We start from the raw sequence: 22,384 nt of genomic DNA on the forward strand, positions 1-22,384 counted from the left end.
ATGGAAAAAGAAAATTATGTAGAGTTTTTGATGAAATAATTTGCACTGTATTCTTGTTTACTCACAGCACCTTCTGAAGAATGTTTGATTTCACGGCACTGTATAGCACTTGTATCAACAGTGCCAGATTTAGTAGGTTTTACAGAATGGACATGTTGGCAGTGGGTTTTTTTGGTACAGCCCTGGCCAAAAGTTTGCATGTCAGGGATGGCATTAAGTGTGCATATGCATCTCAGAAACTGCTTCATTCTATTGATGCACATTATTTTACCCACTGGCTATTGGATATCCTCAATACAAGCATCATGGCCAGTTTTTAGTTGGAGTGCATGCATTTTCATACCCATTGGCCAACTGTTACACATTCCATGGTTTTTTTTTTTTTTTTTGTACACTGGTTGAATTTGACCTTTTCCTACAGTCAGACTGGTTTGTGCTTGAATGCATTCTCTCTCTGTTTGCTCAGAGAAGAAATCAGTTTGTTACAAGATTGCATCAGCAATAAATAAAATGGAATCGTTTGCTTTGTGGTGAAAGAGTTTTCGTAACTTGATTGCAGTGTTATCAACTAATTTTGAGAATAAAGATACATAATGCATTATAATCGTTGAAAAAAAAAGAAAAGTGTTTTATGAAGGGACAGCACATTGAAGGATGGTAATCTCATTTAAGGAGGCTTACTCATCATTTTCAAACAGGACTGTTAACTTCTAATGTTAAATGTAATTTTACTTCTAGTCTGCTGAACCAGACCCCTGAAATTTCAGAATTAGATGCATCCTTGGACCCATAAAAACGGAAAATGGGCTCACATATTTTTCCTGAAAGAAAGGTCAAATGGATCCAAAACATTTTGTCAGATCTGTCTTAAAATATCCTTGATTTCATCCCTGCATGTCAGTGTAACTGAACTTTGCAGTATTCATGAAGTTCAAGTTTGTTGCTATTTGCATATTTTGCCATTATTGCCGTGTTTAAACATCTCCAAATATAAGTGCTATGCAGTACTTTATCACTAGGTTCATGTTGATCAGCTGTGTCCTGCTTGCAAATTTTGTTAATAAGAACACTTGGGTAGCATGTGGGGAAAACTGATCTGCTAATCACATTTAAGTCTTTGTCATTTTTACCTTAGCTAGCCATAAGGCCAGTTGAGTTTACTTATGGCCTATCGTCTGTTATCTGTCTACAATTGCTGGTTTTAACAAATTCAGAAAAACTGCTCGACCATTTTCATCCGAACCTGGCATGGATCATCCATGTATAAAGAGCTTTCAAATTTGTACGATGTTTTGCTCATTTGAAATCAAAATCTGACTAATGTTAATTAAAATAGAAAACACTTGAAATAAAAATTTTCAAAAACCACTGAACAGAACGTGTCTAAAGTTGACAAAAAGTATTTTCAGAATTTTCTGGTATGAAGACTTTCAAGTTTTTACAAATTATGCTGCTTCACCATCAAGTCTGACAAGTTACTAAAATAGAAAATATTTAGATGATTTTTTTTCTCCAAGACCACCAACAAAATTTGACCAAATTTGACAGCATACTGGTATGAAGATGTTTCAAGTTGGTCCAGATGATTCTGATTCATCATTGGAACACCTTTTTGTCTAGTATATATTCTTTGAACCCATGGTACGCAGGTTTTGTGATGCAAATGTAGACTTCCACCCTGTGGAAGACAAGTCTTATGATGTGAACTCAATTAAGAAACATTTTGATAATGTACCAACCGAGACAATCTTTATGTTGAGCCCACATTATTAGGCAAGTCACTTTTCTGATGGTTAGAGCATTGTTGTCATCAAGAGTTCATTAAGGTTTTTGTTTAAAACTTTGTGCAATATTTCTTAAACCTCCTAGATAGATTCTCATCATTCTTACTATGATCGTTATGAGGTTAAAACATTTCATTCTATAACTTGCTTCTTTTTCAATGGATATTTATGAATGTTGCACAGCAGCACAACAAGTAAATGTAAAATTCTATAAATCTAAATATAATGAATTACACAAACAAACTTGTATGAAAATAAATACTTCCAAACAAATATGAAAGCCTAAAGTACTTCAAGATAAAAGTCAAAAGGTAAAATTTTAAAATTGTGTAAAATGTATATAAATTAAAAGGTAGTAGTGTAAATATAGGGTCATGGTCATATGGAAAATTTGGATTAAGGTTTTGGTTGACATTTCTTCATTTGCTCATTTTTCTTAAACCTCTTGATAAATTTTAATTGTATTTGGCATCTTACCCCCAGTTACCTTGAAGTTAAGATCAGTCATAGAAAATTTGCATTTAAGTTTGGTGGAAGTATATTTCATTTGCTTATCATTCCTAAACCCATCAATGGATTTTGTTTGTACTTGGCTTAAATTATTATGACAAATAAAGCATTTCGTTCTTAACATGCTTGCTTGCCTCTTCTGACAGTCACAGAAAATTTGTGTTCTTATCTTGGTTAAAGTTTTATTTTTTGCTTAAATTTGATTTTCTTCATACTTTTGATGAATCATTGTGAAGCTAAGATATTTCATTTCTATGATATAATTGTGAAACCTTTTGATCTTGGATTAAAGTTTGTTTGTTTTACAGCAGTGGATTGATCATGGGGTCAACTTTAAATTGTTTTTTTTCAAAACAGTCTTATGGAATTCCATTAAATTTTATGGAAAGCATTATCAGTAATTACTAAAAATAGAAAAGTTTTTTTAATGACTTTTAAATAAAAATGCTCTTAAAATTTGTACCGAATCTAAGTGAAAGTTCTTTTGCTTAAAGCACTTGTGTAAGTTTTTACAAGTAATACATAGCTACCATCAAATATAGTCACTGTTACAAAAAATAGATTTTACAGCTTTTGAAGGAGGGCCCTTAGTGGCTGAGTGGTGTAAAGCGCTCTCCGTTACAGATCACTGCCATCTCACCTCTGTCTGCGCTGGTTTGAGTCTCGGATTCAGCCAGTGTGGGTATGTGAGAAAGCTTGCCAGTAGCTTCTCGTGGGTCGGTGGTTCTTTCGGGCTCTTCCTGGGTTCTTCCTCCACCATTAATACTGGCCACCATGTATAGCCTATCATGTGCTGAAAAATGGCATTAAACCCCACAACAACAACAACAACAAAAAATAGAAAACCTCTATATGACCTCTCTTAAGCTGCTGAACAGAATTTGACCAAAACTGATATGAAATCATATGTGCATGAAGGCCTTCAAAATTCTACAATGAGCCAATTCACAATCAAATGACTATGATGACTGATAATAGAAAAACTTTTATATTACTTGTTCTCAAAACCACAGGACAGTATTAGCTCAAATTTGACAGAAAGCATTCAGGCATGGAAGCCTTCCAATGTAAACAAATGATTCCACTTGGACATTAAATATGGCTAGCATCTACAAAAAAATTAGAAAAAAATGTTAAACTATTTTTTATAAACCACTGAATGGAATTTGACCAATTTGACAGATTGCTTTCTGGCATGAAGGCCTCTTTGGTCTACAAATGATGCTGATCTCCTATAAATATTGCCACATTTTTTATATAAAATCCTTTAAAACAATTTTTGAAAAACTGCTGAACAGAGCTTGACCCAAATTTACCAAAAATCATCTGGTCAGAAGGCCTTGCCAATACATATAAGTTAAGCCAATCTGCCATTGAATTTGACTGCATTACAAAAATACAAAAATGAAAAAAAGAAAAGAAAATTAAACTAACTTGTAATAAAAAACTACTCAGAACTTGACCAGATGTGAACTTTCAGGTTGTTTACAAATCATGGTGTACACTAACTTTTCATGATGGTCATTTTTATTGAAGTAACAAAAATGTTTAAGTCAAACAGTCAACAAAATTCTACCCAATATTCACAGAAAGCATCCTGGCTTAAGGCTTTTCAAGAGTGTACAGAAGAAGCTGATCTGCCTTCCATTATAGTTACCATTATTTATAAAGTATGAAAACCTTTCTGTGTCACCAAGTATTGTACTGACCCAGATTGCTGGGCCAGCTGCCTCCACATTTGGCTTTCAGGTAGATGTCACATGTCAGCAAGGTGAGTAATCAAAGGCCCCTCTAAAGTCTCCAATTCATAAAGAAATGGACAATCTATGTAGATGTTTGTACATGTCAAGTTGTCAGTTTCACTTTTGTATGCTCTGAAGTGACAGGAAGTAAATCTGCATCTCTATTTTTCTCTCTCTCCTTACATGTTATCTTTGTCCCTATCAGTTGTGTGTGTGTGTGTGTTGTATAATGATTTCATGCCAAGTTTACACTGCCTTCATTGACTTGCCCATATAAGAAGATAATTCCTGTTTATGGATAAACTATATCTAGCTGGTAGTTCGTTTATTCAATTGTCCATCTGTCTAACATCAACACTGAGGCTGGGTTTTACCTTTAGGTCATTTTCTCAGACACTATTGCATTTAGAGAGACATAACTTAATATGGAAATGTTTCATAAGAAGTACTTCAGCAAAGAGAAAAAACTGTCACTTTGATCTAAATTTCATATTTTGCTACCCAGTCAGGCTGCCCAGCCATTGGTGGTTATCTTGTTTTCAGTTGCATAATTCAGATTTTGTTTGATATTGTTTCATATCTTTACAGGGGATGTTGTTTGTTATTAACACAGCTCAAACTGTTTGATATGTTCTGAGCAGTTTGATGTGAATATAGTTTCAGTGACCTCATTTTGTTTCCCGGTTTTTTTTCATCTGTTCCATTATTCTCATTGTCATTGTGATTCAGTGTACTATCTTTGCATGGGATTCTGCTTGTATTGGTGAGTCCTTGAAGGACATTTCAAGCAGTCCACGTTATCGCTTTGAGGAGTACTTGTCTCAGAATGTTCATCTTTCTCCAAACTTTTTTATTGTCCCAAAATGTATCTCTTTCTTCTCAGTGCTCTGGTGGTCTAATGGTTAGAGCGTCCGCCTTGGATGTGGGAGGTCGTGGGTTCGATCCCCGGCTGAGTCATACCAAAGACTTATAAAAATGGTACTAACAGCTGCCTCGCTTGGTGCTCAGCATTAAGAGTTTAGTGTTAGGACTGGTCAGCCTGGTGTCAGGATAATGTGACTGGGTGGGACATCATGCTACATGTCTGCGGCATGATGCCCCAGTGCTAGACATCACTATAAACTGCCACATTACAGACGTCGTAGTGATATGACTGAAAAATTGTTAAAGCTACATTAAAAATTCAAATCACATCACATCACATCACATCTCTTTCTTCTCAACTTTCTTTGGTTTCCCATTATAAGCTCCCATGTTTAGGCTCAAATGAGTAAATCATATTAGAAGAAGGTCTTGGACATGTTCGTTAATGAGCAAGAGTGATGCATATTAATGAGGTAATCTTGAATTTGTTTGGCTGAACTGTTACTAATCTCAGAGCAATAACTGACTGAGTTTTGATCAAGCATGATTTATATTGGTTTAAATCTTGGATGAGTTCACTGATCAGCAGGATTCGCTTAGCTTGTTGCCACAGTGGAAGTCATATTTGATTGATCATGATCAAACTACTTCATTAATTGACTTGTTTGAACAAGCTCTTGTATGAGTTCGATAATGCATGGAATTCACACATATTAACAAGGTGAACTTGCATGTGATTAGCAGTGCTTGTTATCACACTAAGGACTATTTTGAAACCAGTTTTGATCAGTCTTGGCAGATAGGCTTCATTTGTTAAGACCTTGGATGAATGTGAACAAGCCCACACATATTAATGAGATGATTTTGCATCTAATTATATGAGGTTTTCAGCACTTTAGAACTCATTTATGATCGTATTTTTATCAAACATAGAAAAGAGGCCTATATATATATAACAAGCTAATGTCAAGGAACAAATCAACACCACTTCCAACTACCCTCTTTCCAGTCGACCTTCCGGACATGTTTGCAAATTTCTTCCGTGACAAAGTACAAACCATTAGAGATAAGCTTGACACCACAATTTCAATTGACTCGTCGTCACCATACAGTTGGGATACAGAATTTGAGTGGCAACCATTAGCAGCATTTGAACCTGTCTCTATGGAGTTCGTACGTACAATCGTGATGAAGAGTGCACCAAAGTCATGTGAACTTGATCCGATTCCGACATCACTGTTGCTTGAGTGCTTAGATCCAGTATTGCCTTCACTAATTGATGTTATTAATATCTCTCATCAGGGGAATTCCCATCATTTTTCAAAACTGCCATTGTAAAGCCTCTGCTGAAGAAACCAACACTAGACCATAACGATTTAAAGAACTACCGCCCAGTTTCTAATCTCCCATTCATTTCAAAAATCTTAGAAAAGGTTGTTCTATCCCAGCTTGTATCTCTTCTAAATTCAAACAGTCCTTTTAGCAATGTACAATCTGCATATCGCCCTTGCCACAGTACTGAAACTACTCTTCTAAAAGTAGTTAATGACAATCTCTCTGCGTTGGATAGCGGAAAGGTTACAGTCCTCACCCTCTTTGATTTGTCTGCAGCATTTGACACAATAGACCATGATACATTACTTCACCGTCTCCAGCATGTATTTGGCATTCATGATACAGCCTTACTGTGGTTCAAGTCCTATTGTATCTGCAAATGGAATACACTCCAGCCCAGTTGATCTATGTTGTGGTGTTCCACAGGGGTCTGTTTTTGGACCTGTTCTCTTCATTTTGTACACTCAGTCGCTCTCAAGTGTCATAGATCATCATCCAGTGTCTCACCAATTGTACACTGATGACACCCAAATATGCAAATCTAGCCACCCAACTGAAGTTGATGCTACCATCCAAGGTGTAGAAAGATGCATTTCTGATGTGAAATCGTGGATGACATGTAACAAGGTGCAGATGAATGATGATAAAATGAGGCCATTCTGATCACAACACAAAGACTTCCTCATTCACATCCTTTACCTCAAATAATAAATATCAGCAACGCCAACATTAAATTCACACAATCAGTATGAAACATAGGTGTTACTCTGGACAGTACTCTCACATTGCACCAACATGTCATGAACATAAGCAAGGCTGCATATCTTGAGCTGAGACGCATCAGCTCAATTCGCAAATATCTTTCAGTTGATGCCACTAAAACACTTGTGTGTTCATTAGTACTTTCAAGACTGGACTATTGTAACTCTATTCTGTCTGGTTCATCTCAGTATCTACTCCAGAAACTTCAGAAAGTTCAAAACACAGCTACTTGGATCATACTTAGAGTACCACAATCAGAGCACACCTCCCCGCTGCTCTGTACCCTACACTGGCTATCCATTTGATCCAGAATCAAACACAAAATTTGTTCTCTGTGCTACATTTCACTGTCTGACTCTAGTCCAACATACCTATCTGACTCACCCATGTGTACACACCAGCAAGATACTTATGCTCCTCTTCTGACAATCGTATACTCTTTATTCCAACTATGAAAACAAAGTCATATGGACAGCGTTCTTTTGCATACCAGGGCCCAGCAACGTGGAATGAATTGCCCACTGAACTTAGACACAAAGACACAGTGATCACATTCAAGAGGGCTCTCAAAACTCACTTATTTCGACAGCAAGAACAAACTTAAAGACCTAATAATGTTTCCTACCTGAAATACTCTCAGCATGTTTTTCATTTTTTAATGTTTTTCTAATTTCATGTTGTTTGTTTTTGTAATAATATTATTATGTTTCTTATCTTATAGGTGTTGTCTAATGTTGTAAAGCGCTTATAGCTTCTAAAGATTAGGCACTATACAAAGTCCTCATTATTATTATTATTATATATATATATATATATATATATATATATATATATATATATATATAGACACACACGCACGCACGCACAGTGGAACCCCACTTGAACATGATAATTGGGATCCCAAAAAATTGGATCATGTTAATAGCGAGGTCACATTATTGTGGGGTTTTGACAGTATTTTCCTTTTTTCCAGAGAACAACTCATTGGTACATACATGCGCATTCATATCAAATTATATCATGAATAGGTTATCAACACTGTTTACTATCATGCCATAGTTCATCCATAATGCATGTAATTCCATTGAAAAATTGCACACGGATTTAAAATATTCAGTAATTTTGTCCCAGATCATTGAGTCTGAATTAGTGTCTAATATATAGCATGAACAGAGTATTAACTGTTTACTTGCCGATTGATATCGGAAAATCAAAATTGTTTAAAATGATTTTCTTAAGGACTACAGTAGGATGCAATGACACATCATTGGTTCAGTGAGGGCTTGCAGGTAATCCATTTCTGGAAAAAATAAAAAAACACCATAGGTTGTGTTGAATTTTCTGAAAATAGTTGAAAAGTTTTGGGGCATTTTAATTTTTTTTATCAGTGTCTTTTTTGGAACCATTAATCGGGACACTGCACATTCAAAAATCATTTTATGTTATGTTGAATTTTCTGAAAATAATTGAAAACTTTATTTCGGAAATTTTCATTTTTGGTACAAGTTACCAGTCTGGAAAGAACTTAATCATACCAGTTCGCTTTTTTATCCCATGCAAAAGCCCATAGGCTACACTCAATAAACATTTTATTTTCTAATCAGGATCTGACACAGTTTTGTTGAATGCAAGTAGTATTCTTCACTGCTTGGCAAATCGCCAGGAAAATCGCAGTTTTTTAAAATGATTTTCTTAAGGACTACAGTAGGATGCAATGACGCATCATTGGCTCAGTGAGGGCTTGCAGTTATTCCATAATACTTGTAATTCCATTGCAAAAATTGCAGACATATTTAAACTATTCAATAATCTTGTCACAGATTATTATGTGTCTGAATTCAATGGGAAAAATTAACAGCAAGATTAGGTTACGAAAGACGAAGCACATGTATGGTTAATTACATTCCGGGATCTATGAATGGTGTCTGTACAAATTTCATACTGCTAAAATATTCTCATGCATTTCCATGTACATTTATCCATTGTAAATTTCCAATAATTAACACTTGTATGCCAAGTCGTTCGAACAATTACAGCAAGAATAATTAACAATCAACACATGCTTTCAGTGTGCATATAACTTTTACTTCAGATTTGATGAATATCAAAAGAAAAATGTGAAAACAACTAAACTAATCATTGCACAAAGTGCAGAGAACAACTTGATGTTTTTGAACTTGCTTTTCCATAACGGTAAAATATTTTTGAAAAAAATAGGAAATTAAAAACAAATTCATAAGCAAACACCATACACATGTAAAACCCAAGAACTAAGTGCAGTAGGCATGCAATAGTCATGAGTCACTTTTATAAATTTTTAAAGCTGAATGCATGCACAATTTCTTACCCAATCAGTTGACCAGCTAATGAAGCGGACATTATTTACTGGTCAACTGATTGCATCTAATAACACCGCAAAGCTGAGCAAAGATGTTGGCAATTTTCATTTTTTTATGTTTATTAAATTGTGAAAATCTTTTATCAACCACCACATTGTCTGCTGCTTGGTTGGGTATGCAGTTAAAGACAAAACACATGTTGGCTATTGTTTGAGCAATGATTGTAAAAAGAATTAATTGGAGACAATCACAAAGATGACTTACTGGCTTTACTCATGGATCAGTAATAAGTAACATTTCCGATAATGTTTATTTTGGCATAACAACCTGGTGAAATTGTTAAAATTCAGAAGCCACGTCACAATCATATTATATTTAAATTCATATGTGAACTCTTCCCTAAAATGATGATAATAAATGTTTTACATACTATTTCTCGTACTTTAAATAAAAATATTTTTACGAGTATGAGAAAAATACATGTACTTGTATTTTAAATATTGGGAACCATGCCAAAATTGTATTCAGATTCATATGCGATCTCTTCCCCAAAATGGTAATACATTTTTATACACTATTTCACATACTTTGAACAAAAAAATACTTTTTCCTGTGCGAATGAATATATACAATTTCAGGAGCCATGTTATATCCAAATTCGCTTTATCGCAGGGCGCGTTATAGCAGGTTCACACTGTATATATAATGCATATTATTGATTGTCTATTTACTGCTCTAAAGACTTTTTTTGTGGAAAAATGATTTTTTTTCAAAGTTGCAAAATAGGCATGTTATCAAGATCTTGGCTGAGTATTATTATGAGTAAAATTGCATATTAATGACATGACCTAGCATCTGATTGGCTGAGGATGTCCTTGCCATAGCAGCTATACTTTGATGTTTATCAGACTTGTTAAATAGTCCTATATTACCAGTATGTTGGATGAGTTTGATTGTGCAAAAATATATTCATCTTTTGTTGTGGTTTTTTTTAGGTAATCATGGCAAAGCCATTTACCATTCTGGATACCAAATTCCACTTAAAGCCCATTTATCATTGTTGTAGACAGATTCTATAAAAGCCGCGATCAGCGCATATTGTTGAGATACTTTGCATCTAATTGGCTGAGCTTGTTACCTCTTGAGATTGGCTGAGCTTGTTACCCCTTGAGATTGGCTGAGCTTGTTACCTCTTGAGATTGGCTGAGCTTGTTACCTCTTGAGTTTGGCTGAGCATGTTACCTCATGAGATTGGCTGAGCTTGTTACCTCTTGAGATACAGAATTTCTCATTCTTTTTCTGTAAAGTCAGTAAGGGGGTTTATGTCATCCAGAGACCTTGGATGAATTCAATTATGAGCTAGGGGCTGTGCGTATTAATTATTCCTTTATCTTTGGAAATACTTTTTTTATTCACATATAGTACAATTGGTAAAATCTGTGTGATATAAAGTTTGTAAGATAGTTTATGTAGGTTTTCTTACATTTCTGCACAAACTTGCTTAGTAAAATGGTCAACAGGTATATAAGATTGTTAAGCCCCAGGCACAGACAAAAATCAGACCTTTTAATTAGTCTGCTTTTATAACTTTACATTGTACAGTTTTCTTTTTCTTTACAAATGTTCATTGATGTCTGGCAAGATTGTTTATTTTTAAATCCATCTCACCTCATTTTTACAGATTGTTGCGGACCACTCTGCTGGCCTAGTGGTTAGAGTGTCCGCCTTGAATGCGTGAGGTCATGGGTTTGATCCCAGGCCAAGTCATACCAAAAACTTATAAAAATGGTACTAGCAGCTGCCTCACTTGGCGCTCAACATTAAGAGGTTAGTGTTAGGACTGGTCGGACTGGTGTCAGGATAATGTGACTGGGTGGGACATATGCTACTCGTCTATGGCATGATGCCCCAGTGCTAGACATCACTATAAACTGCCATACTGCAGACATTGTAGCAATGTGACTGAAAAATTATTACAGCTACATTAAAAATCCAAATCACACACACACACACAATGTTGCACATTGTGCTTTAAGCATGTTTGTTTAGTATGAAGAGATATTGTTTTGGGTATGTATTTCTAGTTACATATATGACTTTACGTACTTTCATAGAATTGAACATGAATTTGATGCAATTTTGTTATAAAAAGTTTCAAATGTTAGGATATTGGGTTCAGTTTACATATTTAAAAGATATTTAACCATAAAAGTAGATATTGATAATTGTAGTGGAATGTTACAATTTGTTATGGGGAAATTAAAAGGGTATTTGTCAAGTCTGCTTTGGTGAAAACTGGATATAGTGATAAATTTGATGTCTTTATATATGTCTGTACATATGTCTGCATCCAACATTAAGGCCAGTGTTTTTTAATTATGCAAAGTGCTAAAGTTTTTCCTTGCTGAGCTGTACAAAAATGGAGACTTCTTGTTTTATGGTTATAAAAAAAAATTCATTTGTCAAGTCAGTACTTTTATACTGTTATGGTAAACATAGCTTTTTAACAGTAAGATTGCCATGTTCATTTTAAAACTATAAAATGTTCAGATCAGAATTCTCTCTTTTAAATTTATAATCCTTATGTATTTTCTAACTTGCAAGTCTTAAAATGTAACCAAATTTGGACAGAAATGAATCTTTTGAAAGTTATACATAGGGTTTTATGCCTTTTTTTTCAGTAGTGCCTGTTCAGTTAAGGTCAGTTTTTTTAAAATATAGATTTTTGACTGTAAAATTACTAATAAAGTATATGTAATTAAGGGTGGGTGACATCATTTTTTCTTCTTACTGCAGTCATCCAATGAGAGCATGGCAGATGAGGACAGTGAAGATGCCTTATCAAGAGGGGATTCCCAGGCTGACTCACGGTCAGATCTGCGGAGACCAGACACCCCTGATGGCACCATGGCGCCCAGTCCTGACAACATCTCCAGTAGCAGCTTGAACCACTCAAATGACCCATATGACCAGCCCTGGGGACGTGGGCAGCATCTCATTCCTCAGCCTGGCACCCCACCAGTGAACAGATCACCCCCACAACCCAAGGGTCATAGTTATATAATGAAAAATTTTAGTTCCCCAGTTAGGTGTCAACAGTGTACATCTCTGATGATTGGTGTCCAGCGACAAGGCATTGTGTGTACAGGTAAGATAACTGTGTTAGATAAAGCATGTGTGTGAAAGAGAAACCCATATAAATATGTCTAAGAAAGAAGTGTATATTTTTGTGTGACATATTTTGATATGTAATAAATCATGAAATATTCTATTTATTTCTTTGCAAGATATTGCTTTTTAAAAAAATCTGCATCAGCAGGAGGTTTTATGAAGATATTTATGTCACTCACTGCTTTTTATTGTGCTGCAAAGAGAGTATGATTTTCTGGATGTAAACAGGTACGATACTTATCACTTGCTTTTCATGTGAGAAATTGGAAGTTGAATTTTTTGCTTTTCAGAGTGTAGTTACGCTTGTCACATACATTGCATGGACAAGGTTCCGCCAGTATGTCCTGTGCCACCTGACCAAAGTAAGTTCATATTTTTACTGGGAATCTCTTGAATTACTGGCACACGTGTATTAAGGCAAAATTTTACTTATGACAAGGTTCGTTGTACATGACCTTTCTTTCATCAATAATTGTTTTATAGTCGTGCCTGAATAATAGATGTTCCTTTTTGCATTGCATTTTTCTAATCATCAACAATCTTGTCAATTTTTGAACATCATTAATGCAGCATAACATCTTTGATTAAATTACTATACATTTCTTTTTAATAATTTCTTTGAGATCTGCAGTTTTTGAGACCTACTTTCATAGCAACAAACTTTTTTAGGTCGTACAGTGGTTTATGATAACTAATAATGAAATGCTGATAAAATCTGGTAGTATATATGACAAGGAATTTTTTTAGCAATTTGAAATCTAGTTTACAGGCTACATTAATTCTTTTTATCACTTAAAATTTTTTGGAATTCAGTGCATTATATTTCTAGGTGGTATTCTTGAACTGATAGATTATGCAGCTGTTAAACTAATAATATTAAATTCCAGTCAAGCGGCCCATGGGTATCGATGTCAATAAAGGAATAGGTACTGCCTATGAGGGTTTCCTACGGGTAAGCTTTATACCTCCAGTTATCATTTATTTTCCATTATCAGGCTGTTTTCTACTGGATTGAATGAATAATTTTGTGCTTTTGATCTTTATATTTAAATATTGGAGTAGCAAGTAGCCATTGAGTGTCCCATATAAAGTATTTAGTGAATACAAAATATGTAAGAGTTGTCTTAACACACTATTGCTAAGTTACAAAATTCACTGGATGCTCTGCAAACAATGTGAAGTTTTAGGCTTTGCTTCTTTCTCTTTTTTTAAATATCAAAGTGGCAAGTGCCAATTGAGCATCCAAGTTCACTCCCAGATAAAGCCCTCTCATAGGTCATTTGTGAATACTTTTTTGGCAAATTGTCTTAACACACAGTTGCTAAATTACAAAAATAGCTGGAACATTATATGCTTTTGGGTTAAGAATTTTCTCCCACATAATCCATTAAATGTAGGATTATAGCAGTCCATATATGATAAACTTGGATCACATTGCAAGTTTTCAATAGCATTTAAATGCCAAGATGGTAATTTTAAAGAAGACATAATTGGAAACCTTTTCTGTAAAGTTGTTGTTTTTCTGTAAAAACATTGAAACCCATATTGATGGTATTTATCCGATCTAAAATTGTCACAACATATGCACTAGAAATATCAGTATTTTACTGAAAATTTGTCCATTTCAGGTTCCAAAGCTGGGAGGAATTAAGAAGGGTTGGACCCGCCTTTTTGTTGTAGTCTGTGATTTTAAGTTATTTTTGTATGACATCCCACCAGATAGGCCACATCCAAGCCAATGCATCAGTCATGTTCTAGATATGAGGTTAGTCAAACCATATATGTATAAAAATGGTCCATGTTTTTCTGCTACACACCTGCACTGTAGATAAAAAGATTCATGGAGCAATGCAGAAATATTAAAAGTTCTATCAGTTTGGGTTTTCTTAAAGTAACACCAGCTATGAAAGCTTTCAGTGGTTGTTAAAGTATTTAGAGAACTTCGTTTTAAGATTTTTCACTGTACATTCTTACTACTGTTTGTACATTCTGCATTATAGTAATATGAACCTTAGAAGTTTTTTCTTTCTTCTTTTGTTTCTTAAGAGGGGACTGTGTTATGGAGTTGTCTTTCAGTCCATTAACAATTGCTTGTCCAGCCCATAACTTGTTAATATGCGGATAGATTTTCATGAAATTTTCCCCAAGTATATATCTTGATTAGGCTATAGCTAAGCCCCCAGCCACAAGGTCACGGACACAGGGAAAATATTATTCTGTGAATGTATCCTTTTCCCAAAGTTTAACTTCTGAACCACCGAAGACGTTTAATGAAATTGTGTCCAAGTATATATCAGGAATGTGTCATGTACTATAGCCATGCTTCCTTCATCAAAGTCAATGTCACAGCAAGAGAAAATATATTTCTGTCTCTTGTATCCATGTAATTAATATGTTATTAGTATAACTTCTGAACCACTTAAACATATTTTAACAAACTCAATGAAACTACATTCCATACCCAGAAGGTAAATCTCTTATCGTAGTCATACCTCTTACCTCAAGGTCATGGCAATGAAAAATGTAATGTGACTTGCATCTTTGTTCAGAGTATGTAGAGCTGTGAAAGATATTTTAAATGAAACTTTGCCATTGTGTAAATCATGACTAGATTGTGTGTCATACTGTAGCCACTGCCTCAACCGCAGAGTCAGGGTTGCAGTAAGGGAAAATGTTATACTGTGACTTGTAACCTTATCTTGAGTATTACTTTTGAACCAATCAAGATATTTAATGAAATGAATCAGTTGTATCATTTTTAGATGGTGTGTCACATTCTGGAGCCCTTCCTCTACCTCAGGGTTGAGCCAGTGGTGGCAAAGGAAAATACAAATTATTTTCCATCTCTCTACAGGATAAACTTTTGAACCACTGAAAGTAATTTTACAAAACTTTAACTGATTATATATCTTTACGTGAAAGTATCATACATATTTGGTCCTACCTTCTGCCCACAATTTATACCTCCTACTGTCAGGGTCAAGCTCACAAGAGATAATGCAAATCAGCAGCTTGTTTCCTTAACCCCTACACTTTACCCAGATCCACACTTTGTCTAGCAGTAGTAAAGTCCCAGATTCAAAGGTCAGGGTCAGTACTAGAAGGAAAAGGAAACAAGACAAATGTATCATGTGCCATTTGTGGTACTCTTGTGTTTTTAATGCCCCTGCCATATCTATGAAGTGGGCCAGATTTGACCTAAGTCACATTACATTATATCATTACTATCAGAAAATTTGTTTCCACTCTTCTCTTGAGATCTCTTGAGAGATGTGATGATTGAAATCAAACTTGGTAATGGATCTTTGCATTAAATAGGCCTATGTGAGGTTTGAATTTCACCATTGCCTAGCAGATATTTATTGTTTCATGTCTCTTAAATCTTTACCTTCCCATTATTTCATATTTGCAGGGACATTGATGTTATATGAAAATTATTTTTACTCTTCTGGTCATATACGAGAAGAATTTATGCGATGGTCTGTTTTCTCTCTTCTGTCCATTCTTTAGCACAAGTATTATTATTACTACTTTTAAACTTCTTTGAGTATAGCCATGAAACTTTACACAACACATTCTTCCTGTGGTCAAATTGGTCTGAAATGCTTGGATATACAACATGACCACTATGGTTGCCATCTTCAGAATCTTGTTATCACTACTTATCCTGAATGGAGGGTCATATCATCATGGGTTTTCACTTAAACATTTTTTGTAATGTCTAGTTGGCCCTGAACAAAACTGGTGCCAATTTGATATCCAATATTACCAACACACAAGCCATCTTGTAACTCGTATTATACCTTCTCCTAGATGCAAAATTATATTGCCATGGGGTTTTCACCAGAAGATTCATCTTATTGGTCCTAAATGCAGATCTACGTCCATTATGGTTGCCATCTTGAAAATCTATTGCTACTTCTCCAGAACAAAAAGTAATATTTCCTTGGGGTTTTACAAGAAGACTTTTGATGTTTACTTGGTCCTAAATGAAAATGGTAACACTTGCACATACAGTATGCCTGCCACAGTGGCCAACTTGAAATCTTGTTATTGCTTCTCCTGGATGGAGAGTTGTATCAACATGGGTTTTTTACAAAAAGACCTCATATGAAACCAGATTTGTCTTAAACGAAAATGGTGATGTTCAAACATCCAGTATTGCTACTGCAGTGGCTGTCTTGTAAATTATGATAACTTCTCCAGAATGAATGGTTGCATAATCATGGATGTTTTTAACTGTAAGACATCTTATAAAGTATGGTTTGTTGTAAATGAAAATGGTGCCAGTCTGACTTCCAATATGGTTTCAACATGGTCAGCCTGAAAATCTTGTTATTCGTACTTCTCTAGATGGTTGGTCATGTCAGCATAGAGCTTTCACCAAACAACATCCTGTGATTTTTTTGTTTGTCCTAAATAGAAATGGTGCCAATCTGATATTCATTATGGCCTCCAGGATGTGGTTTCCACCAGAAGACTTCCTATTAGGTCATTTTGGTCTTAAATTAAATTGGTCCCAGTCTGACCTCCAGCACGTCCACCACAGCAGCCTGTTTGAAAATCTTGTTATCACTGAAGACTGTCAGAGATGGTTTCAACACTTGATGGTTAAAAGACAGTAAAGCATCAGTCCTTTCAAGAGATTCTTGTTGTTATCTACAACATAGAAGAAGATAAAAGATAACATAATCTTTGTTTTTCTTTTTTTTTTTTCAGAGATGAAGAATTTTCTGTTAGTCCTGTGTTACCTTCCGATGTGATACATGCCAATAAAAAGGATATTCCTTGTATTTTTAGGGTAAGAATAATTCAGAATCCTATCTGTGCCAATATTGTGAAGGCAGGTAAAGATTTCACTTAAATTTTCCCACCATGTATTTGAGTTAGAAAAAAATATTCCAAACTTTTTATTTTGAATAAAGGTTAATCACTGGTGGTGGGGGCTGGGAGGTAAGCACCCATGGACTGAGATGCTGAAAATTTCTTGAACAAAGACAACATTTATTCTAGCAAAAACTATGAAAAAAATGGTGTTGCTGAAAAATCTGGATAATTGGTTCATCTGTGTTTGATTTGGTTCCTGGTTTCATATTAGAAGTAGTAAAATTAGGGAACCAGACTAACTTTACAGCAGTACCTCAGATGCTTAAACTGCACATATTTTTCATGCAAAGCATTTGCATGATCAAGTTGTTGATGATAGAGAATATGTTTAAAATGGCATCCAGCAAGCGATGCATGTTGAAGACAAAAGGGAAGATAAGCCTCTTAAAAAAGTGCTATTATTCAACACAGAAAAAGAAAAAGGAATATTCAGATTGTTCTGAATAAAAGCAGGAAGGGATTTAATAACATTTATTGGACATCATGTTCCAATTTGAGTATATCTTGTAGAGGGAGATATTGCTGTCATGTGAAATGGAAAAAAAATAACCAAGAATTAAGTGACGTTGAGAGATAGGCCATTGAGCTGCATATGGTTTGGAACTGAAGTTTGTGCAAACTGTACATGTGGTAAATAAGGTCTGCATGTACTTTACAAACTTTTCAGTTGAACATAATGCTTATCGTTGCTTTGTGTTTTGAATACCAACCTTTTAATTACGTTTTCCAGCTTTACAATAGCAGTTTATAATATATTTTTTTACACCTTTCTGAAAACTGGTCTAACTTGCAGAAAAAAAATCAATTGCCTTACTAAGACAGTCTTGTCAGGGTTGGCAGGTCTGTATGTAAATGGTTTTAGTAAAAAACAGATGCTCATTTGACATCCAGCAGTACTGCCATGGTGGCCATCTTGAAAATCCTATCACTATACTTTCTGCGCTGATGGTCATCTTAACATAGGAGTTTTCACTAAAAGACTTCTTAAGACAAGTAGGTGGTATTGACTGAAAATGGTGCTAACATGGTCACCATCTTTAAAATCAAATCACTACTATGGTTATTTGGTCATGGGGTTTGAATGAAAGACTTCTTTTGCTGCATAGTTGATGCTCAATATAAAAGATGCCAATATGACATCCACTATGATCTTCACAACAGCCATGATACAAATCTTGTTGTGGCTACTACTCCTATATGGATACCACTCCGATGGCCTTGTTGTTAGAGCATCTGCCTTGGATGCAGGAGGTTGTGGGTTTGATCCCCGGCCAAGTCATACCAAAGACTTCCCGAAATGGTACTAGCAGCTGCCTTGCTTGGTGCTGGGCATTAAGAGGTTAGTGTTAGGACTGGTCGGCCTGGTGTTAGAATAATGTGACGGGGTGGGACATCATGCTACATGTCTGTGGCATGATGCCCCAGTGCTAGACATCACTATAAATTGTCACACTGCAGACATCGTAGTGATATGACTGAAAAATTTTTAAAGCTATCTTAAAAATCCAAATCACACACACACACTCCTACATTGATGATTGTATCAACATGGGGTTCTCACTTAAACCATTGCAGTTTGTACTTGATTCTATCTTAAGATGATGTAACCTTCAAATAGTCATCTTAAAACTTTTCAAGCTAGTTCTCCCAAACAAATGGTTGTATTAACATGGGGTTATACTAAATTACAAACAGTATGCCCTGAATGAAAATGGTGCTAAACTGACTTCCAACATGGAAACCATACTTGCCATCACTGAAATTGTTATTGTCACTCCTATGGAATGAAGGATGGCTTTGTTGTTTTCACTTAATAACCTTGTGCAGTATGTAAGTGATCCTAAAGAAAATCTTGACCATGTGGTCAGATCAAAAGTCTTTGTTTGCATTATTGTATTTCTTTTGGCTTATGAATTTATACAAATATAATGAATTTTTACAAGACTTTCTGTTTCACTGTATTTTCTTTAAAGCACATTGACATTGATTTCAGGATCAAATTCTCTCTGGTCTCAAATTTTGTATATTTTAATAGTACAATTATTTTAATACCAAAATAATTAATTTTCTATTTTTACTTCTTCAAAAATTGACTCTTTATTGTCATTATAGGTAACAACATCAGAGATGAATCCTCCAGGTACAAAGCACTTTGTGTTATTGTTAGCAGATGATGAGGCAGACAGGCAAAGATGGGTGGGAGCACTCAATGAACTCCTCAAACTACTACGCAAAAACAAGTTTCCAAATAAGGCTGTAAGTACCAGGTCCTATTTCTTGTTGACATGTACACAGTTTCAGGGCACAGCACATAGTCCAGTGTCACATGATTTTTTTATTCCATCACACCAAAAACAATGTTACATTAATAATAATGGAAGTGTCTGGAAATGCTCTAAGTATAATGAATAATACAGGTAGGAGTGTATTCATTTTGTTCTTTTAATATCAGTTTGTATAGTAAAAGTTTTACTTTCACCCTGGGGGGTGGGTCGGTGGTTCTTTCCAGGGTTTTCCCGGGTTCTTCCTCCACCATTAATACTGGCCACCATGTATAGCCTATCGTGTACTGAAAAATGGCATTAAACCCCACAACAACAACAACAAAAATACACCCTGGGGGCCCCGAGTGGTCTAAAGTGTTCTCCGTTACGGATCACTGTCATCTCACCTCAGTCTGCGGAGGTTCGAGTCTCGGATTCAGCCAATGTGGATATGTGAGAAAGCTTGCCAGTAACTTCTCGAGGGTCATTGGTTCTTTCCAGGGATTTCCCGGGTTCTTCCTCCACCATTAATACTGGCCGCCATGTATAGCCTATCGTGTGCTGAAAAATGGTGTTAAACCCTACAACAACAACAACAACTTTCACCCTGCTAACACGTTTGGAAAGGAATATAGTGTTGTGTCTATATATAGATTTGTTCATCCTTTGATATTTGATATTTTGGACCCTACTGTTTCACCTTCACTTTGAAAATTGGTATGTGGATACATTCATGATGAGTAAGACAGGTCACTGTTACTTAATTTTTATACTTGAATGACTTTATTTTCCTTTATTTTTAGCAGTTTGTTTATTACATCATTATCTTAAACCCTGTTCACCTACACTTATGAAAGTAGTATATATATGCATCTCAAAATAAGAACAGCTCATCTATACAAAAAATAGGTTACTGTGGCCTGATCTGCACATTTTAGTCACTTGTTTATTTTTGGTTATTTGTTCCACTCTTAAGACCTTGGACCCTATTTAACCTACACTTATGAAAATTATATGTGGATGCTACTCGATGAGAGTCACCCTGCCATACCAGAACTAGATCACTATGACTTAATTTGCAGGTTCTAGTGATTTAAGCGACTTTTTTTATCTTCAGCATCTTTAACTCAATTACATCTAGGCTTTGTGTTGACCAAACACTAATGACTCTTGATGAGTTGTATAATGTGGTAAATAATTCTTTCCTCCACATGGTAGATAAGATATTAGCTTTCAACCAGCAGCTAATGGGCTTGAATTTTGCCTCAAACAGCCAGGATCAGCTTCTTTTTGCAAGGCTCAACTCCAATGGCATCAACATCAATCCTTCATACCAGTCTGTGTATCTTAAGCTACCCCAGATGGGCTCCTGTTGGGAAAATGCCTTGCTTCTCTTTAAAACAAAGTAGATTATATGCGTATTGACACTGGCCATACTATTTCATTCCCATTTTTGTAGTCAAGGGCAAAGGCAGGGATGAGATGGGATGTAACATTAGTGATATCTGTTGGTCACTCCATCCATAGACCAGTTGGTTTCTGTAGCATAACTTTAGTTTCATATGTGACTTATGGATAAAAAGTCTTCTTTTGGAGCAGAGATATCCAAGAGACATTACTTGTGGAAAAATGTACCTAACAACAATGAAGAACAGTTTTCCAACATGGCAGCTACGCTAGCTATGCATACGTCATTAAGACAGCTGACAAGGAAACGGGGTTCTCAACACAGATCAGTAGTCGTACACACACAGGGAACAGATTAATGCTTATACATCTGAAGGAGACAACTTTTGAGGATTTTGATTAAGATCTAATAGAGTGGAGTAAGAAAAATATTTAACTGTTGGCTGAATATTAAACTATGGCTGGCCCCCTACCCCTTAATTTCCCTCCTACTTTCCCCCTTATTTTGGCGACCAGTGGGATCTCCCTCTAGATAAAATTCTGGCACCATCTCTGCAGAGTAGTTCTGGAACTGTTTGACATAATCTGAGGTAATTTTCTCATAAACTTACATGTGCCACTTGCAGCTTGTAGGACTTGAAACATTCAGTGTCATCATTTAGAAGAGTCTGAATGCCCATTATCTTAGAGTTTTGATTTCCAGCATAGTTTTTCACTATTAAAGCCCTTATAAGGAAATTTTTTGCAAGTAGGGCCCATTATGATATATATGTCGCTAATAATATTTAGGCTTGATAACTTGAGTTCCCTGGATCCATTTTTCCTCAGATCTAATGGTTAGTCTACATTTAACTTCACAGTTGTACATTTTGAGGTATGGCAGCTCGCTGTTGAGTCTTCAGTTAGTAGGTCAGTGGTCAAGAGCATTGGATGTGAAATTAAAAATTACATTTACTTTTTTTAATGGCTGCATTTAGTTGGAGTGTTAATCATTCTTCTGCTGGTTATATTTTCAGTAAAGGCATTCATTAATATCTACTTTCTGACCCGTCTACAAGGCACAGGCCTAACATTACACAGTTTTTCAACAGGAATGTCATCAGTGTTATATCATTGATTAGTATGTCAGTATTTAGCTCCATTTCTAAGAAGCCATTTGCATGGGGCTGTCACAACCACCAGATATAGGTGAAAGTTACCTGCTTTTGATGCTGCATTAATTGTGGATGGCTTTACTATTCTCCTTCTTTATCTATGTTGGTGGTGTATATAGTGTTTCCCTTCTCTGTCTGTGCCATCCAGTCACATATCTCACACAC

At 35.4% G+C, this 22,384-nt stretch overlaps 1 protein-coding gene across 5 annotated transcripts in view; it reads left to right on the forward strand.

Moving 5' to 3' along the window:
- LOC149805431 (serine/threonine-protein kinase MRCK alpha-like) overlaps positions 1-22,384 on the forward strand; it is a 183,280-nt gene that overhangs the window by 97,385 nt on the left and 63,511 nt on the right. For all 5 annotated transcript variants that reach the window (XM_089950010.1, XM_089950011.1, XM_089950013.1 and 2 more), the window contains exons 25-30: positions 12,133-12,484; positions 12,798-12,869; positions 13,395-13,459; positions 14,136-14,272; positions 17,227-17,308; positions 19,507-19,650. In XM_089950010.1, coding sequence (XP_089806136.1) covers positions 12,133-12,484; positions 12,798-12,869; positions 13,395-13,459; positions 14,136-14,272; positions 17,227-17,308; positions 19,507-19,650 — 852 coding nt within the window. The remainder of the gene's footprint in view (positions 1-12,132; positions 12,485-12,797; positions 12,870-13,394; positions 13,460-14,135; positions 14,273-17,226; positions 17,309-19,506; positions 19,651-22,384) is intronic.

This window comes from Sinohyriopsis cumingii, chromosome 2 (genome assembly GCF_028554795.1).
Source record: "Sinohyriopsis cumingii isolate HCF-2022 chromosome 2, ASM2855479v2, whole genome shotgun sequence".
Taxonomy (NCBI): Eukaryota; Metazoa; Mollusca; class Bivalvia; order Unionida; family Unionidae; genus Sinohyriopsis; species Sinohyriopsis cumingii.